Source organism: Piliocolobus tephrosceles, chromosome 17, assembly GCF_002776525.5.
Source record: "Piliocolobus tephrosceles isolate RC106 chromosome 17, ASM277652v3, whole genome shotgun sequence".
Classification (NCBI taxonomy): domain Eukaryota; kingdom Metazoa; phylum Chordata; class Mammalia; order Primates; family Cercopithecidae; genus Piliocolobus; species Piliocolobus tephrosceles.
This window is the reverse complement of record NC_045450.1, coordinates 4458469-4476982: the sequence shown is the minus strand read 5'-3', so window position 1 is coordinate 4476982 and position 18514 is coordinate 4458469. Positions and strand designations below refer to the sequence as shown.

Here is an 18514-nt window from a genome sequence, read left to right as displayed (position 1 = left end):
AAAAAATAAAATAAAATGGAATGTAAAAGATGCAAAGACTCTGAAAAGAATGTAGAGAAACAATCCAGTGGGGGAGACTGAAATGCAGGGACCCAGGGACGCTGCCCAGCTCTCACAGCATGGGCTCCCAAGGAAAAAGTCACATCCAGATTCTAGAACATTTACTCACATGGGACTGTTGTGTCATGGCCAGCACCCTGCTCTGGAATCTGACTGAGGGTCAGCACTGTCGGCACCCCAGACCTGTCTGCCTCTATGTGCTCTGGGTGGGCGTGAGCACAGGATGAGGCCAGCCAAGTCTCCTGTAACCCCCCCATAAGCCACCTGCAGAGGCTGTCTGAATTCTTTCAAAGAAGAAATGACCACAATTTAGGTTTTAAATATCTTTTTGCAATAGATAATCTTATTTACATTAATACAGAATCATTTTACATTCCTAAATCAGACACTAATAGATGCTTTATTTTAGTGAATTATAAAGGAAAACAAAAAGGAAACTATTGAGAAATGTTTCTTCATTAACCTGTCTGACGACAGCCCGAGGATCCTGAAACACATGGAAACTGCGACATGCTACCAGCAGAGGCTGGGGAATGGGGGTTCTGCTCTGGCTGAATGGTGGGGACCCTTTAACTGCTTAGCCTGTGCTTTCCTTTTCTGAATCAACATTTACACAGGAAAAAACAATGATTAGCACTGAATAATTTAAACACACTTCAGAAAATAGATGTCAACAGTGTAAGTGGGAGAACCAAGCCCCTGGCTAGCAACAGTGGCAGGGCTTCAGTTCCCAAGGCAGCTGAAATCTGGCCAGCACAGTGCTGCAGAGGGCTGTGGCTCAGCAGAAGGGCAGGAGCCTTCCATGCCTGGCTTACAACAACAGGACTCCATGGTCAGGGACAGGCGGCCATCCTGGATGGGGTGGGAGCAAGGACTGTCCATCCGGATAAGGATCACCACCACCCACACGGTCAGGAGCAGAACCCCCAGGGACTCTCTGGGCCTCTATGTGCCTCCCAGGCCCTGAGTGTGCAGCTGCTTGGTACCCCGGGAATAAAGACTAACTGAGCAGAGCAGCTGACGCCTCAGCAGGGCCCCTCATCAGGGGAGGACGGTGCTGGTGGGGCCTGGGGGCCCCAGGCTCCCATGAAGACAACCTGTGAGGAAGAACTCATTCTGGAACCTCCTGGAGGTTTGCTGAGAAGGAAATTAATCACTTTGTAACTTGGTGCCGCTTAAGGCTTCATTTCTAAGCTGTAAGCATGGCCTTTAATTAAGATCTCCACAACATTCAATTCCAAATTAGAGTTTTAGCCCTACAAGAGTCTAACCGCCTCCCTCTGCCTGAGCCAGGGGCCGCCACCTACCCATGGACAGGAAACTGCCACCAGCCTTCGGGGCTGCATCCTACTGCCCGGGCTGTCCACTGTGACCTTTCTGTGGAGAGAGGTGTTGTCCCATGATTTCGCTGTTGTCAAGGCCGTCCAGAGGCTGTGCGGGTGGGAGCTCAGTGCTGCTGTTCTGGAATCCTCTGGTCTCCCAGGTGCCCTGGCCCTGAGAGGGCCTGCTGCTTCTTGGTCTAGTTTCCAGTGGATCTTTTTCCTGAGCCAAAGAGACAGGTAGTTACCTTATACTCAACATCTCAAGGGAACATACCCTTCTGGGGAGCATCTGTTAATCCCTGGAAAGCAGCTGTGCGAAGAGAGGGGCGAGAACCCCAGCCGCTGAGATGAGCGTAGTCAACAAAAGTGGGTCCCAAGATGACACGGCGAGCAAGCGCTACCCCTGGAGCAGCCCCCAGGCTTGCACAGCCCTGCGCTGTCTACGCAGGCGGGCAGCTTCCAAGCAGGCAGGACGTGAGGAGATCTGAGTTCTAGGCCTGGCTCTGCCTGACTCGCCCTTTGTGACCATGGGCAAGCCGGACCCACCACTGGAGGGGGGCTGTACTGAACAGCCCCCCCATCGCCACCTCCCCAGAAAGAGGACACAGCCAGAGGCTGGCAGCCCAGCCAGTCCTACACTACAGGTTGACTGCCATGTCATCTCTTCCCTAGGCTGAGAAGCCGGCTCCTACTGGAGCTAGGTTTACCACACCTTGGACTGGCACCTGTTCCAACTCCTGGGGGTAGGGGCACAATATTGGTTAAAGTGGGAGAAAACCAGGATTAGTTCACAGAGGAAAACAAAGGGAAAGAAACCTCCAGGGTTTTCCTACCTCAGCGGGGATATCAGGAGGTAAACATTTTCTTAAGTTTGGAAAGGAATCCCTCCTCGTCCTCCCCAGCCTCACGCCTAGCCTTGCTTCCTGCGGAGCTATCCATGGAGCTGCCACCTGGGCACAAACAGCAGAAAGAACTGGTGTCAGGGGCCCGCACCTCCAAGATCACATCCCAGGCCCCACCTACCCCCGCCTGGCTACCCAGGGGCCCACATTCAAGGAGCAGCCAAGCGCCACCTCAAGAAGAGTGGCGGCCACTCCTAAGATGGCACAGGATGCCTCACCTGGCAGATGACTGAGGTAACAGACCACTCAGAGCCTGCAGGTCTCCCAACTGCTCTTTCAATCATGGACCCACAGCAGGGAAACAAGAAATAGAGATGGACCATGACAGCTGTCTCTATCTGAGCAACAGTGACAAAAACACAGTCAAGAGCCAGACACCTCCCAGGCCAGGCCACACACTTCCTTACAGGCAAATGAAAAAAACAAAAAAGGGAGGCACAGAGAGGTTACAGGGTTTACCCAAGGCCCATAGAGCCAACAAGCGGGGGAAGACTGAGTGCGAGCCCACGCAGTCTGACTCCAAAGCCGAGACTCTCAACCACCATGCTATTGGCTATAAGAAGGTAAATAATGACGCCAAGAAAAACCCTACTTCTAGACCAAATGACCAGATTCCATGCTGCTGCTGTGTGTAAAGACCCTGCAGAACAGCCTATGTCCGAGTCACGGCCACGCACAATCCTCTGTCATGGGCACTTCATCTCATCCCTCACATCAGCAGTCTATGTTGTCCCCATTTGGGGCGCAACAAGTTGAGCAAGTTGTCCCCATTTGGGGCGCCTAACCTAAGTGCTCTCAACCTGGGGGAGATGTGCTGCTATTTCTTTAGGGCCCAGGCTGACACCACCTAGAGGTACCTTCTCACACAAATGTGTTACAGATTTGCCAACCACTAGACAAGGAGTGCACACTTTTGTTATGAGTGAGAATATAAACCTGAACTTGGCATGTTAATTGTCGAGCGCATTTTTAATGTGCCCAGAGACCTAGGCCATAACGGAGTAAAGACTTCAGTCTAAGTAAGACAGTGCCTTCACTAGTGGAAGGTCCAAAGCTTGGTTACACAGGTCCCCGGAAGGAGTGAGGCAGGCTACATAAAACAGAGTGAGACCCAGTCTCAAAAAAGAAAAGGCCGGGCGCAGTGGCTCACGCCTGTAATCCTAGCACTTTGGGAGGTCGAGGCGGGCAGATTACCTTAACTCAGGAGTTCGAGAATGGCCTCAGCAACATGGTGAAACCCCATCTCTACTAAAATACAAAAACATAGCTGGGGGCGGCATGCGCCTGTAGTCCCAGCTACTCGGGAGGCTGAGGCAGAATTGTGGGAACCCAAGAGGCGGAGTGTGGTGCAGTGAGCCGAGATCGCGCCACCGCACTCTGGCCTGGGTGACAAAGTGAGACTCCGTCTCCAAAAAAAGAACAATAAGGAGCCATACTGTGTCTCTCACTCAAAAAGTCACATGGTAATTGCAAGCCCCCCCAGTTCCCTCTCTTTTTGCCAGAAGATGGACCTGTTTATCCCTGCAAGTGCTGAGTCTCTACGCACACCATGGTCTTTCTGGGAGACCAGGGACAGCTATTAAGGTTTTCAGCAGCTACATTAAGGAATAAAAATAAATAAGATACTAAGCACATCAAAAACTACGCTGGTCAGGCACAGTGGCTCATGTCTGTAATTCCAACACTCTGGGAGGCCAAGGTGGGAGGATCACTTGAGTCCAGAAGTTTGAGGCTGCCATGAGCTGATTGCAGCACTGCACTCCAGGCTGGGTCACAAAGCAAGACTCTGTCTCAACCAAATAAATCCCACTGTTGCTTAAGTTCTCAGGACATGGGAATTATTTGCAAAACTAACTTCCTTCACAGTATGTGAGACTTAACCACTCACAGGCAGCAGACTGACATGTGACAGTGTATGCTTAGGGACAGAGTCTCGCTCTGGCACCCAGGCTGGAGTACAGCGTCGCTGTTGTGACTCACCGCAGCCTTGAGTACTGGAGCTCAAGTGATCTTCTCATCTCAGCTTCCCAGGCAGCTGGTGATGGAGGCGCATGCTACTGCACCTGGCTAGTTTTAAAACCTTTTGTAGAGACAGAGTCTCACTATATTGCCCAGGCTGGTCTCGAACTCCTGGGTTCAAGTGATCTTCCTGTATTAGCCTCCCAAAGTGCTGGGATTATAGGTGTGAGCCACTGCACCTGGCCTCACCAAGATTTTTAAAAGGAAGAGCCGACAGTGTCTTGCACACAGCAGAAGAAATCCTGGCTGAGTGAGGGAACAGCTGAGTGAGGCTGAGTGATCAGGACAAGGAACCATGAAAGTGACAAAGGATCTCAGTGGATGGCGGAATCAACTCTCAACTTACAGTATCAGAGAGGGGGTCAAAACATCAACTGGTGACCACTAATACCCACCCTCCAATAGAGTAAGCAACACCCACGACCCACCCAGGGCCCGGCCCTGGCACACCTCAAGCTACCCTGATGGGCGGGAGGAGGGAAGGATAGCTGTCTATGGAGCCAATCTCGCATGTGCAATGATTAGAGTTCCAGGGAATAGCTACACTATGACTACTTCTATTTTAGTTCAAGAGATACAAGAATAAAAGATAGCATATGTACCAAACCATTAAAATAAGTGACATTCGGAACCTGGTTGGGCTACAGAGTTTTAAGGCAGCTGCTTTTTTTTTTTTTGAGACAGAGTCTCGCTATATCGCCCAGGCTGGAGTGCAGCGGCGCAATCTCAGCTCACTGCAACCTCTGCCTCCCATTCAAGCAATTCTCCTGCCTCAGCCTCCTGAGTAGCTGGGATTACAGATGCTCACCACCATAGCCGGCTAATTTTTGTATTTTTCTTTTTTAGTAAAGACAGGGTTTCACCATGTTGGTCAGGCTGGTCTCAAACTCCTGACCTCGTGATCCACCCTCCTCGGCCTCCCAAAGTGCTGGGACTACAAGCGTGAGCCATTGCGCCTGGCCTTTTTTGTGTGTGAGACTCTGTCACCCAGGCTGGAGTGCAGTGGCACGGTCTTACTCACTGCATCCTCCATCTCCTGGGTTCAAGTGATTCTCCTGCCTCAGCCTCCCCAGTAGCTGGGATTACAGGCATGCACCACCATACCCAGCTAATTTTTGCATTTTTAGTAGGGCCGGGGTATCACCATGTTGTCCAGGCTCCTGACCTCAACTGATCCACCTGCCTCGGCCTCCCAAAGTGCTGGGATTACATGCAAGACCCACTGCGCCCAGCCAGCAGCTGCTTTTCAAAAGTGGACTTCCAGTCCCCTAGGAGCAACAGGAGCTCAGTGAAATTCCAGGGACTTCCATCCCAGCCCCTGCCCCTGCTCCTGGAGCTCCAAATCCTCCACTGTATTGGAAAATCTGCCCCCAGCTCCAAACACCTGCTACGAATTACCATGCACTAATCTAAGGCCACGCAAGTTCTGAGAACTCCACCCAGGAGCCAAACAAAACCAAAATGATGCAATGAGGAAATACGTGCAGCCTGAACCAAGGACCCCCTGGGCACAGCCTGCCCTGCCCTGAGCAGGAGTCCCAGGAAACAGAGGCCCCACCTCCCACGGGAAGAGGGTCTCCAGCTGGGGTACCATTGCCACAGCGCCCACAGCAGGTGTTCTGGTGACAGATTGCTAACACTCAGCCACTCGCTAGCACAATGTCTGAGCTCAGGGTAAATGGTGCATCTGTTCATGGCTAGATGAACTCTGAGTGAGTCCTGCTCTAAAGCAACGAACTGAGTTCTCTGACTGTGGCTCCACTGCTGTGGCTGCTGTTGTTTAAAAGACACTCTGAAATCCTAGCAGAGTGTCCCAGGTGGGAAGTGCACAAATCCTTCCAATCCATGCTCTCCTTACGCTTTTGCGAGGAGCTCTCAGGGAAGGATTTGTCCAAGGTCACAGGGCAAGTGGCAGAACCAAGGATAGAACTCAGAACACTGAGTCTGAGACACGCAGAGCTGCCTGCAGGAAGTGCCCTGGTGCTCTCACCTCAGCACACGAACACGCACAGAGAGAATAGGCAAAGCGTGGACTGGGGGCTGCGGCTCCCTGCCTGGTGTTCCCGCCCACAGCCCCCCTCTTTCAACTGCACATTTTAAAGGCTTCATGAAGAACCCCAAGTGGAAACCCCAACATGCTGCCCTGAATCGTCCATACTCCAGGGGGCTCTGAGGTCCCCACATGTCGCCGCGTAGTCTTCAGACCCCTTACCAGAGCTGGTGAGTGTGACGCCATTCACCGTCCCCTCCACATCTGTCTCGTCCTCGGCGTAGCTCAGGATCAGGTTCTGCTGCCGGCTCGTTAGCCTCCTGTGGATCAAGCAGAGTCAACAGCCAAGGCTTCCACCAGGAAGCTTTGGAAAGAACTCACAGGCAGCCAGCGCCCTTGAAGCACATGGGAGGAGAGGGACCCAACCCTGGCAGGGGCGGAAACCCTGAGCCAGTGCAGTGGTCAGAACCTAAGGACCACGCCCTCAAAGCTTCTGTACAGAAAAGCTCCTAACACACCCTAAGTCGTTTAAACAAGTGTCACTATGGCTATGCTAAATACAGTTTACAGGAGGGGAAACAGATTTTACAAGTGTGTGTGTGAAGCAGGTAAGAAATTATCCGCCGGGCGCGGTGGCTCAAGCTTGTAATCCCAGCACTTTGGGAGGCCGAGACGGGTGGATCACGAGGTCAGGAGATCAAGACCATCCTGGCTAACACGGTGAAACCCCGTCTCTACTAAAAAATACAAAAAACTAGCCGGGCGAGGTGGCGGGCGCCTGTAATCCTAGCTACTCGGGAGGCTGAGGCAGGAGAATGGCGTAAACCCGGAAGGCGGAGCTTGCAGTGAGCTGAGATCAGGCCACTGCACTCCAGCCTGGGGGACAGAGCGAGACTCCGTCTCAAAAAAAAAAAAAAGAAAAAAAGAAATTATCTAATTATGCCAGGCGCGGTGGCTCGTGCCTGTAATCCTAGCATTTGGGGAGGCCAAGGTGGACAGATCACGAGGTCAGGAAATAGAGACCATCCTGGTCAACAAGGTGAAACCCCGTCTCTACTACAAAAATTAGCTGGGCGTGGCGGTGTGTCCCTGTAGTCCCAGCTACTTGGGAGGTTGAGGCAGGAGAATTGCTTGAACTTGGGAGGTGGAGGCTGCAGTGAGCTGTGATTGCGCCACTGAACTCCACCTGGAGACAGAGCTGGACTCTGTCAAAAAAAAAAGAAAGAAAAGAAATTATCTAATTAACAAAAAGCACGAGTGCTCCTGAGGTCAGTCAGGCATGTCCTGCCCTAGGTACTAACAGCACTCTGCCCAGGCTGCCTCTCCAGCTCCTAACAGTGCTAGTAACATCAGTGAGAAAATCAACGGGCCAGGCATGCTGGCTCACACCTGTAATCCCAGCACTTTGGGAGGACAAGGTGGGCAGATTACCTGAGATCAGGAGTTCGAGACTAGCCTGGCCAGCGAAACTCCATCTCTACTAAAAATACAAAAATTATCCGGGCGTGGTGGTAGGCACCTGTAGTCCCAGCAACTCGGGAGGCTGAGGCATGAGAATCACTTGAACCAGGGAGGAGGAGGTTGCAATGAGCTGAGATGGCACACCACACTCCAGCCTGGGCAACAGAGCGAGAGACTCCTCAAAAAAACGCCAGGCACGGTGGCTCATACCTGTAATCCCAGCACATTGGGAGGCCAAGGCGGGTGGATCAAGAGGTCAGGAGTTTGAGACCAGCCTGACCAACACAGTGAAACCCCGTCTCTACTAAAAATACAAACATTAGCCGGGCGTGGTGGCGGGCGCCTACAGAGGCTGAGGCAGGAGAATGGCATGAACCTGGGAGGCGGAGCTTGCAGTGAGCTGAGATCACGCCACTGCACTCCAGCCTGGGCTACAGAGTGAGACTCCGTCTCAAAAAAAAAGAAAGAAAAAAAACAAGAAGAAACTCAACAATAGCAGCAGCAGCAAAGCAATTCCTATGTGTTGTTCATTTAATTCTCCCAGCAACTCCAAGAAGTTGACCATACCGGCCGGGCGCAGTGGCTCACGCCTGTAATCCCAGCACTCAGGGAGGCCGAGGTGGGCAGATCACTAAGTCAGGAGATTGAAGCCATCCTGGCTAACGCGGTGAAACCCCGTCTCTACTAAAAATACAAAAAATTAGCAGGGTGTGGTGGCGGGCACCTGTAATCCCAGCTACTCGGGAGGCTGAGGTAGGAGAAGCGCTTGAACCCAGGAAGCGGAGGTTGCAGTGAGCTGAGATGGCGCCACTGCACTCCAGCCTGGGGGACACAGCAAGACTCCATCTCAAAAAAAAAAAAAAAAAAAGTATACCATTCTATTACACCCACTTTACAGACAGAGAACTCAGGCAGGAACCACCTGACCTATAGGGAGCAGTCCCCTGCCCAAGCCACAGAGCTCCCAGAGCAGTGCCACCGCAGGAGCAGGTTGGCTTAGACACGGCCTAGGGGGCACTTACTTTGGAACTCGTATCTTGATGTGGATGTAGTGGTCTCCGTAGCCGTAGCTGTTAATCCGGGGGATGCCTTTCCCACCCATCCGAATCTTCTGGTCTGTCTGAGTCCCAGGGGGGATCTATAAAGAAAGACAATCTGTGGTTTCCCCTGGTCCCCGGTTGCTCAAATAAAAAGTTTTCACTACATGAAGACAATCTTGATAGGAATTCGTTGAAAAGAACTACCACTGGCTCACGCCTGTAATCCCATCACTTTGGGAGGTTGAGACGGGTTGATCACAAGGTCAGGAGTTCAAGACCTGCCTGGTCAACATGGTGAAACCCTGTCTCTACTAAAAATACAAAAATCAGCCCGGCATGGTAACGTGCACCTGTAATCTCAGCTACTCGGGAGGCTGAGGCAGGAGAATTGCTTGAACCCGGGAGGTGGAGGTTGCAGTGAGCCGAGACTGTGCCACTGCACTCCAGCTCTCCGTGACAGAGCAAGACTCCATCTCGGGGGGAAAAAAAAAGCCAGGCACAGCAGCTCACGCCTGTAATCCCAGCACTTTGGGGGGCCAAGGCAGGTGGATCACGAGGTACAAAAAATTAGCTAGGCCTGGTGGTGCTTGCCTGTAGTCCCAGCTACTCAGGAGGCTGAGACGGGAATCGCTTGAACCTGGGAGGCGGAGCACCACTGCACTCCAGCCTGATGACAGAGCAACACCCTGCTGTCTCAAAAAAAAAAAAAAATCCCAGCACTTTGGGAGGCTGAGGTGGGTGAACTGCCTGAGCTCAGGAGTTCAAGACCACCCTGGGAAACACGGTGAAACCCTGTCTCTACTAAAATACAAAAAATTAGCTGGGTGCGGTGGCGTGTGCCTGTAATCCCAGCTACTTGGGAGGTTGAGGCAGGAGAATCACTTGAACCCTGGAGGTGGGGGTTGCAGTGAGCCGAGATTGCGCCATTGCACTCCAGCCTGGACGACAGAGTGAGACTCCATCTCAAAAAAAATAAAATAAAATAAAAATAAAAAGAACTGCCACTTGGGTTTCTGGGCCAAGCCCGCCCACAAGCACATGGAAATAAGCTAAGTTGGGTCTGCCCAGAGTACAGCCTGTGACTAGGATGAGGGGGCAGGAGTTTGGGCAAGTGAGCCCAGGAAGCAGGAGGGAGGGAGCGAAGCAGGAAACGCCAATACAGGGTGTGTGGCTGAGGTCGTTCCCTGGCCCTCGGAACCACAGGACCCTGGAGAAGCCAAGGAACAGCCCCCACATGGAGGAGAAAGCCTTGGCCCAAAATGCCCACCTCCTTGGTTCCCCCTTGGTTACCCCAAGGTTCCCCACAAAGAAGCTGGAGAAGGTTCTTAGGCGCATACAGAGAATGAAGTGGCCTGGAAGTGGGAGGAGCAGGAGGGGCAGATCAAGAGAGAGGTGGGGGATAGGTGAGAGCAGCACACAGGCAGCCATCACTGTGGCCAAAGAGATGTGCACAGCCCCCAGAGACTTCTGCTCTTGGAGCCAGACACTGGATAGAAGCAAGTGCAGAGAACACACCCCAGGGTGAACCTCTCTGTGTCCTGGGTGCGCCCAGTTCCCAGGCCCCACTAACCAGTGTGGGAGTGATGCCAGCCAGTAACTGCTTCCCATGCGATTATAGAGTCAAGGCCTGTGGCTCGTGGTCCACACTCAGGGAGCAATCTAAAATTCCTCATGTCCTCCCCTGTGAGTACCCCCAAAAATGCCAGTCACTCATGGGTTCCAGGCCACTGGTCAGTTCTTTACCATTTCAGAAAAAGAACAATAAAGTACAAGGGTGACAAAAGCATTCTCACACCCTCTTACCGTCAGGTTGATCGTCTCGTACAGGCCCTGGGCTCTGGCTGTCCCCCCAAGAAGAGCTTGAGCTATAGAAATAAAGAGGTCGGAGTGGATGTCTGCGCCGTCCCTCCGGAACACAGGGCTTTTCTGCACCTAAGGTCAAACATGACAGATGCATGTGAAGATAAGTCCACTGCAGACTAAACACCAGCTGCGTGCCTGGCCAGGCCCAAGCTCAGACTTGACAAACTTCACACCCCTTCCATACATAAAGCACAGTGTTGAGGCAAAGAACTGTCGTTCCTCCAAGGTGACACCACTGCAGGCCCAGGAATGACATATTCTACATATTTCAACACTGCAATGTTCTACACACTTGCACACCGAAACGGAAGCGCGCCTGGATTTCCTCAGTCTCAGATCAAGTCATTCAATCGTGAGGGTAAATAAAAACGTAAAACTGGCTTTTGAACTTTTTTTTTAATCTTACTTTAGCCAGGCATGGTGGTTCACACCTGTAATCCCAGCACTTTGAGAGGCGAAGGTGGGTGGATCACCTGAGGTCAGGAGTTTGAGACCAGCCTGGCCAACATGGTGAAACCCCGTCTCTACTAAAAATACAAAAATTAGCCAGGTGTGGTGGCAGGTGTCCGTAATGCCAGCTACTCAGGAGGCTGAGGCAGGAGATCCGATTGAACCTGGGAGATGAAGGTTGCATTGAACAGAGATCACACCACTGCACTCTAGCCTGAGCAACAGAGCAAGACTCCATCTCAAAAACAACAACAACAAAAAAAACTTACTTTATTAGGAAGTATAGGCTGGCCGCGGTGGCTCACGCTTATAATCCCAACACTTTGGGAGGCCAAGGTGGGTGGATCACCTGAAGTCAGGAATTCGAGACCAGCCCGGCCAACATGGTAAAACCCCGTCTCTACTAAAAATACAAAAATTAGCTAGGTGTGGTGGCGCATGCCTGTAATCCCAGCTACTCAGGAGGCTGAGGCATGAGAATCGCTTGAACCTGGGAGGTGGAGGTTGCAGTGAACTGAGATCACGCCACTTGCACTCCAGCCTGGGCAACAGAGCAAGACTCTGTCTCCAAAAAAAGGAAAAAAAAAGGGCAGAGTAAATAATATAACAAGCGTGTCATACCCACAACCCAGTGGAGGTAACAAAATATTACAGGCTGGGTGCCGTGGCTCACACTTGTAATCCCAGCACTTTGGGAGGCCAAGGTGGGTGGATCATTTGAACCCTGGGGTTTGAGACCAGCCCGGGCAACATGGTGAAACCCCATCTTTACTAAAAATACAAAAGTCAGCAGGGCCTGGTGGCATGCACCTGTGGTCCCAGCTACTCAGGAGGCTGAGGTGGGAAGACCACGTGAGCCCAGGGAGTCTGAGGCTGCAGTGAGCCAAGATCGCCCTACTGCATTCCATCCTAGGCAACAAAGCAAGACCCTACCTCAAAAAAATAAAGTAAAATAAACTAAAACATCATAAATACAGGTGAGTCTTGCCTTCCTCAGCCAACCATGACCCTGACTTTAGCATTTATCATTCCTTTGAGCTTCTATTTACTATGTATCTCCAAGTCCCTAAATAATACATAATGCCATCTCACATAATGCCTTAAAACTTTACGTAGATGGTCTCTGAGGCCCTATAGCCACTGGCAAGCTGCCTTCCATCCCTGCTGTCCGTATGTGCAACGCCCGGAGCACCCCTTGAGTGCAGCTCTCACTCTTTCCTTCCGACTACCCTGCAGCAGCCTCTGACCACCACGGCTCACTGAGCCATTCTCTTGTTGGAGGAAGGCGGTGTCTTGCTACCATGGACAGGACTCTCGTGCACCCCTTTGTACCCATTGCCTGCTAGGCTTGTGTGGGATTTTCTCAAGTGTACACATAGGAGGGAAATTGCCAGTAGAAGGCATTTTCATTAATGTTTCCACCATCTCAGAAAACCAAGGTTTGCCCCTGTATACAGTATGTAAAATTATAACTTTCACACTCACTGCCTCATCAACAATCTTATCATAAAAACACAAGATGTTTTCTGTATTTTTGAGACCTGTATTTCTAACTTGTTAACATCTTGAAGAAGTTGTCTTCTCACCACACAAGGTACAGAACTTTGAAGGTACCTCTAGGTGGCCACTGTGCCCCTCAGAAACATGAATGGCGAGACATGTTTCTGTGAAGCTTTGACCGCATGGAGCAGCCTCAGCCACATCCACCCGAAGAGAGGAAGGGCCCAACAGAAGCTGTGCGGGACAGAGCACCTACCCTGAACGTGATGAAAATTTCCCTTTTCCCCACAGGCATCCTCACGGTCTGGCCATCCTCGACTCCTACAAGGGACGTTAGAAAGGGAGCAGTTAGGCAGGGCGCGGTGGCTCATGCCTGCAATCCCAGCACTTTGGGAGGCTGAAGTGGGCAGATCATGACGTCAAGAGATCAAGCCCATCCTGGCCAACATGGTGAAACCCCGTTTCTACTAAAAATACAAAAATTAGCTGGACGTGCCGGTGTGCGCTTGTAGTCCCAGCTACTCGGGAGGCTGAGGGAAGAGAATCGCTTGAACCCAGGAGGTGGAGGTTGCAGTGAGCCGAGATTACTCCACTGCACTCCAGCCTGGCAACAGAGCGAGACACCATGTTAAAAAAAAGAAAAAAGAAAAAAAGAAAAAAAAAGAAAGGGAGCAGTTATTTTGAGACCACCCACAGCACTTTCCACCCAAGATCCACTTGTAACCCACAGCTTCTTCCCCACTCCTGTTTCTTATTAACGAGGAACAATGACATTATGTAAGAGGCACATGGGTAACCTTCCAGAGATGCAATGCAAGACACCTGATGACTCAGCAGCTGCCTCAGGCCTGGTCTATGTAGCACCTCAGGGAGTTCACGGTCTTAGTGGGGTGATGGGTGTTAACCAAACAATAGCACTAATGCACAACTACAAACACAGAAATGTTCTTCAAAGCAAATGCTCACAACTCTAGAGAAAGGGACATCTAAAGAATAAGGAGGAGGGCGTGAGGCTTGCTACGGAAGGGATACTCAAGCTGGGATCTTCAAGATGAACAAAGTTAACCCAAAAAAGAAAGCAGAAAATGAGTTTCAGGCAAGGGAACAGTAGACATGGAGTGGGGGGTGGGATCTGTGGGGCTGATGTAGATAGGGTGGCAGTGGGGACAATGATGGCTTCGGTGACTAAGACAGAGGAGAGAGGAGAGGAGACCGGGGGGTTGGAAGCTGCTCCCTCACCAGGAAGAAGCAGAGCAGGCACATCAGGTCTCTTCTCCCCAGTGTGACATGCAAAGTGTAGATTCTAAGGATAACTGGCACAAATAGAAAGATTCAAGGAGACTCTAGTTCCTCCTCCAGCCTGGGGCTCCAGGGCCCCAACCATAACTTCTACCAAGAGCCCACTCACACAGAGTGCGGTGGCCTCAGCCCTTTCCGCCGTCTCCAAGCTCCTGGACATGGTGGGCCCAAACACCCACCTGCAGGCACAGGGACCATCACTCGCTTTTTCTGCTTGGCTTGTCCTGCTCCCCTGCAGACCACACAAGGCGTTATGATGATGGAGCCGCGGCCACCACATCTCCTACACGTGGAACGCATCACAAAAGGGCCTGTGTTGATGGTTTCCTGATAAAAACAAGAAAAATGGTAACCTAACTATGCAGGTAAACCGATGGGTGGTTCTGGGACCACAATGTGCGTAAGAAAAATGTCTCTTTAAGGCTTGTTTTTTATGTGCATGTGCACTCAAACATACTGCCTAGGAACCCAGGTGCAGGGCATCAGAGTCTGTTCATCTGATTTTCTAGAACACACAAACTTCTGCACTCCAGATCATCAACTTGACCATACGACACTGAAAAATGTGATAACGCCTCTTACAGAAGTACCTGAAGACTCCTGGGAGCTGAGCAGTACATTTAAAAAAGATTATTCCCCCTTGAATTACAAAAGCAATTGTTAGAAAAATAAGGAAGAAAGTGACAGCTGGATGCAATCCCCTGCCCCACCCCCGGAGCTGCTGTGCTCTGGTTGCTGAGCCTGCGATGCCAGGGAAGGAGGAGCACAGGCTCGTCTCCTCAGGGTCACGGGGAAAGACAGATAGGCTGAGTTCACCAACTCCCTCCACTCCTAGCATAAGTTCTCTGGGAGCAGTGCCACAACCAGCTCTTCTCACGGTCAGTGGCGCAAGCCATGGGAGGTGGAGTCTTGGGCAGACCCTTACCATGCCGGAGCCACCGCAGTAGTGGCAGTGCTGCACCTTGGTGCCGGGCTCGTTCCCCTTGCCGTTGCAGCGCTCACAGGTGTCCATGATGTTCACGGTGAACTCCTTGTTGACCCCCTTTGCAGCTTGATTGAATGTCAACTCCATGATGTACTAAAGAAACCAAGGGACAGCCTCTCAACTTTTGTTTGCAATGACCAAAACTGATGCTTGGCTCTAAAGGGAAAGGAGGGCACTGGCCCACATTTTCAGTCACTCTTTCACCACTGTACTTACTTGCACTCTGCCAGGTAAGCATAGGTACGACTCACTGAACCAATTCTGCCCTAGTCTTTGGGATTTTTAAGAGATAATGTGACTTAAATGAAAACATACTTTCAATAAACTGAAAATGTTCACAGATACTCATACATGGCACTTAAAAAGGAGCCTGAATGATCCACAATCATAACTTAGATCATAAATATATCCCCTCTGTCTTCCAGTCTGACAGTGTTTTATAAAGACATGAGAGAGGATCAGCAGTGCCTTCCCAGCCGACAGAGCTCTCCTGGAACACTGTACAGACGAGAGAAAACCCTCACACCCTCAGCGTGGGCTCTGAAAGCCTTCGGTGCTGCCTGACTCTGCAGCTGTGAAGAATACCATCAGAATGGATGTACTCATTACTACCCAAGCGATTTTTCAAATACTGAAATTATTTTTTACTAAAATGGCTGCCTCCAGATCACTCCATTTAAGCTGCCTTGCCTTTCTGAGAAACAGAAATTGATAAAACAATTTGTTTGACCCATACTTAGTCTAAAATCTGAGTAATTCTTCAAAGCGAGGAACTTACTTCCTGAGGCTGATCAAACACAGTCTGGAAATCTCCAAACGAAGAGGATGAGAACTCCCCAAAGATCTTCCTGAACAGCTCCTCGGGGTCCACAGTGGGGCCTCCCTTCCAGTAGCTATGCTGGGAGCCGCTGGCCCCAGAATCGAAGCCTGCAGCGCCGTAGGCATCGTACTGCTTCCTCTTCACCTCATCACTCAAAACCTACAGCGAAAGGCAGAGCCACTGGGCATCCTGGGTCCACCAAGGCCCAGGAATACAGACAAGAGTTCACAGCAAATAAGGCAGCCATAACATTTACTAAGTGGCCCTGTGTGCAAACACATCCTATGAGATTGGGGCGGGCCTGCGACTTCAGCACCTAGAATAGGGACAAGATGACCAAACTGAATGCTAAGTGTAGGGCTTCCAAAAGTCTCACGAACTCTCCCAGGGGTCGCGCGTGCTGGGGAAATGGTTGTGTTGATCCTAGCTCGCCCTCACAGACGCCCTGGATTCTTCACAGATTCACACTTCACCTCTCTCCTCAGGAGACATTACCTTGTAGAGAATTTGTGCTTCCTACCCTTACCTTCATCGACAGGTCTTCTGCAAGCCAGAACAACCGGAGTAACAAGTAGAAGTAACACAACGACAACAGCAGTGGTGCAATTCTAGCTCACTGCAGCCTCAACCTCCCAGGTTGAAGCAATCCTCCCGCCTCAGCCTCCCGAGTAGCTGGGTCTACAGGCGCACACCACAATGCCTGGCAAATTTTTTAATTTTTGGAGAGACAGGGTCTTCTATGTTGCCCAGGCTGCTTTAAACTCCTGGTCTCAAGCAATCCTCCCACTTCGACCTCCCAAAATGCTGGGATTACAGGCATGAGTCATTGGGCCTGGCTCACAAAACTGTCAATAAGACCTAACTACCTCAAAAAGGGGGATTAGGGAGGGGCAAAAAAAAATGTAGTATTCACTTTGTATCTTTTCTTTTTTTGAGACAGAGTCTTGCTCTGTCACCAGGCTGGAGTGCAGCGGCGCGATCTCGGCTCACCGCAACCTCTGCCTCCCGGGTTCAAGTGATGCTCCTGCCTCAGCCTCCCGAGTAGCTGGGACTAAAGGCACGCGCCACCACATCCAGCTATTTTTTTGTATTTTTAGTAGAGACAGGGTTTCACCATGTTTGCCAGGATGGTCTCGATCTCTTACCCTCGTGATTCGCCCGCCTCAGCCTCCCAAACTGCTGGGATTACAGGCGTGAGCCACCACGCCGGGCCCTCACTTTGTATCTTTTTTTATGTGTTTGTCTTACCTTTTTTTTCTTTAATTAAAAGACTCTGCCCTAGGCTGAGTATGGTGGCTCACACCTGTAATCCCAGGACTTTGGGAGGCCAAGGCAGGTGGACTGCTTGAGCTCATGAGTTCAAGACCAGCCTGGGCAACATGGTGAAACCCATCACACGAAAAATACAAAAACATTAGCCAAGAATGGTGGTGCACGCCTACAGTTCCAGCTAGTTGGGAGACTGAGGTGGGAAAATTGCCTGAGCACGGAGGTTGAGGTTGAGGCTGCAGTGAGCCGTGACTGCACCACTGCACTCCAGCCTGGGCAACAAAGTGAGACCCTGTATCAAAAAAAAAAAAAAGGCACTGTCCTTAAGGCCAAACAGAATAGAGTATGTGTCCTCCAAAGGAAAAGACACTTCCTCCTAGAATGGAGGGGGACGAAGAAAACAGGTGGAGGACAGCTTGGTACCTAGGGTAATTTTTAGGGCACCCAGTTCAGATGCAAAGGAAGAAGGTTGGCAGAGGAAGAGACAGGTATGAGTTCAGGACTTCCTGGTGGCTTTTATCTCCTGGTTCCAGCCCTTCTCGAGGAATTGCTGCTCTTAGGTTCTGAGGCTCGGTCCTTTTAATAACATCCCCCTTGGAGACGGAAGTCAGCAAAATGGTGGATTAGGACTCTCCAAAACTTATCCCCCTGGCAGAAACATCAAATCAACTACCATGTGGAAAAATACATTCACAAGAATAATATCCCCCCTACCCCAATAAAAACTGAATCTGCTGGGTGCAGTGGGGAACCTGTAGTCCCAGCTATTCAGGAAATTGAGGTTGAGGCAGGAAGACTGCTTGAGCCCGAGTTTGAGGCTGCAGGGAGCCATGATCTCGCCACTACACTCCAGCCTAGGCAACAGAGTGAGACCTCAACTCTTTTATTTATTGATTTTTTGATTGGGAGTCTCGCTCTGTTGCCCAAGCTGGAGTGCAATGGTGTAATCTTCGGCTCACCGATGCCTACTGGGTTTAAGCAATTCTCCAGCCTCAGTCTCCCAAATAGCTGGTATTACAGGTGCCCACCAGCACACCTGGCTACTTTTTGTATTTTTAGTACAGACGGGGTTTCACCATATTGGCCAAGCTGGTCTCTTGGCCAGGTTGGTCTCAAACTCCTGACCTCGTGATCCGCCTGCCTTGGCCTCCCAAAATGCTGGGATTATAGGGATTATAGACGTGAGCCACCGCGCCTGGCTGAGACTTCAACTCTTAAAAATAAATAAATAGGCCGGGAGCGGTGGCTCACACCTATAATCCCAGCACTTTGGGAGGCTGAGGCGGGCGGATCACGAGGTCAGGAGATCAAGACCATTCTGGCTAACACGGTGAAACTCCATCTCTACTAAAAATACAAAAAAAAATTAGCCGGGCATGGTGGTAGGCGCCTGTAGTCCCAGCTACTCAGGAGGCGGAGGCAGGAGAATGGCGTGAACCCGGAGGCGGAGCTTGCAGTGAGCGGAGATCACGCTACTGCACTTCAGCCTGGGCGACAGAGGGAGACTCCGTCTCAAAAAAAATAAATAAATAAA

At 51.0% G+C, this 18514-nt stretch overlaps 1 protein-coding gene across 2 annotated transcripts in view; it reads right to left on the bottom strand.

The window, feature by feature from the left end:
- Nucleotides 1–368: 368 nt before the first annotated feature.
- DNAJA3 (DnaJ heat shock protein family (Hsp40) member A3) overlaps nucleotides 369–18514 on the bottom strand; it is a 23411-nt gene continuing 5265 nt past the window's right edge. Inside the window, exons 3-11 of one of the 2 annotated variants that reach the window (XM_023225787.1) lie at nucleotides 15670–15870; nucleotides 14832–14984; nucleotides 14086–14233; nucleotides 12864–12928; nucleotides 10598–10726; nucleotides 8777–8892; nucleotides 6516–6613; nucleotides 2216–2332; nucleotides 369–1602 (exon numbers count right to left, since the gene is read on the bottom strand). In XM_023225787.1, the coding sequence (XP_023081555.1) occupies nucleotides 2229–2332; nucleotides 6516–6613; nucleotides 8777–8892; nucleotides 10598–10726; nucleotides 12864–12928; nucleotides 14086–14233; nucleotides 14832–14984; nucleotides 15670–15870 (1014 nt within the window). In that variant the 3' untranslated portion in view covers nucleotides 369–1602; nucleotides 2216–2228. The remainder of the gene's footprint in view (nucleotides 1603–2215; nucleotides 2333–6515; nucleotides 6614–8776; nucleotides 8893–10597; nucleotides 10727–12863; nucleotides 12929–14085; nucleotides 14234–14831; nucleotides 14985–15669; nucleotides 15871–18514) is intronic. The other variant, XM_023225788.1, reaches the window with a different exon arrangement.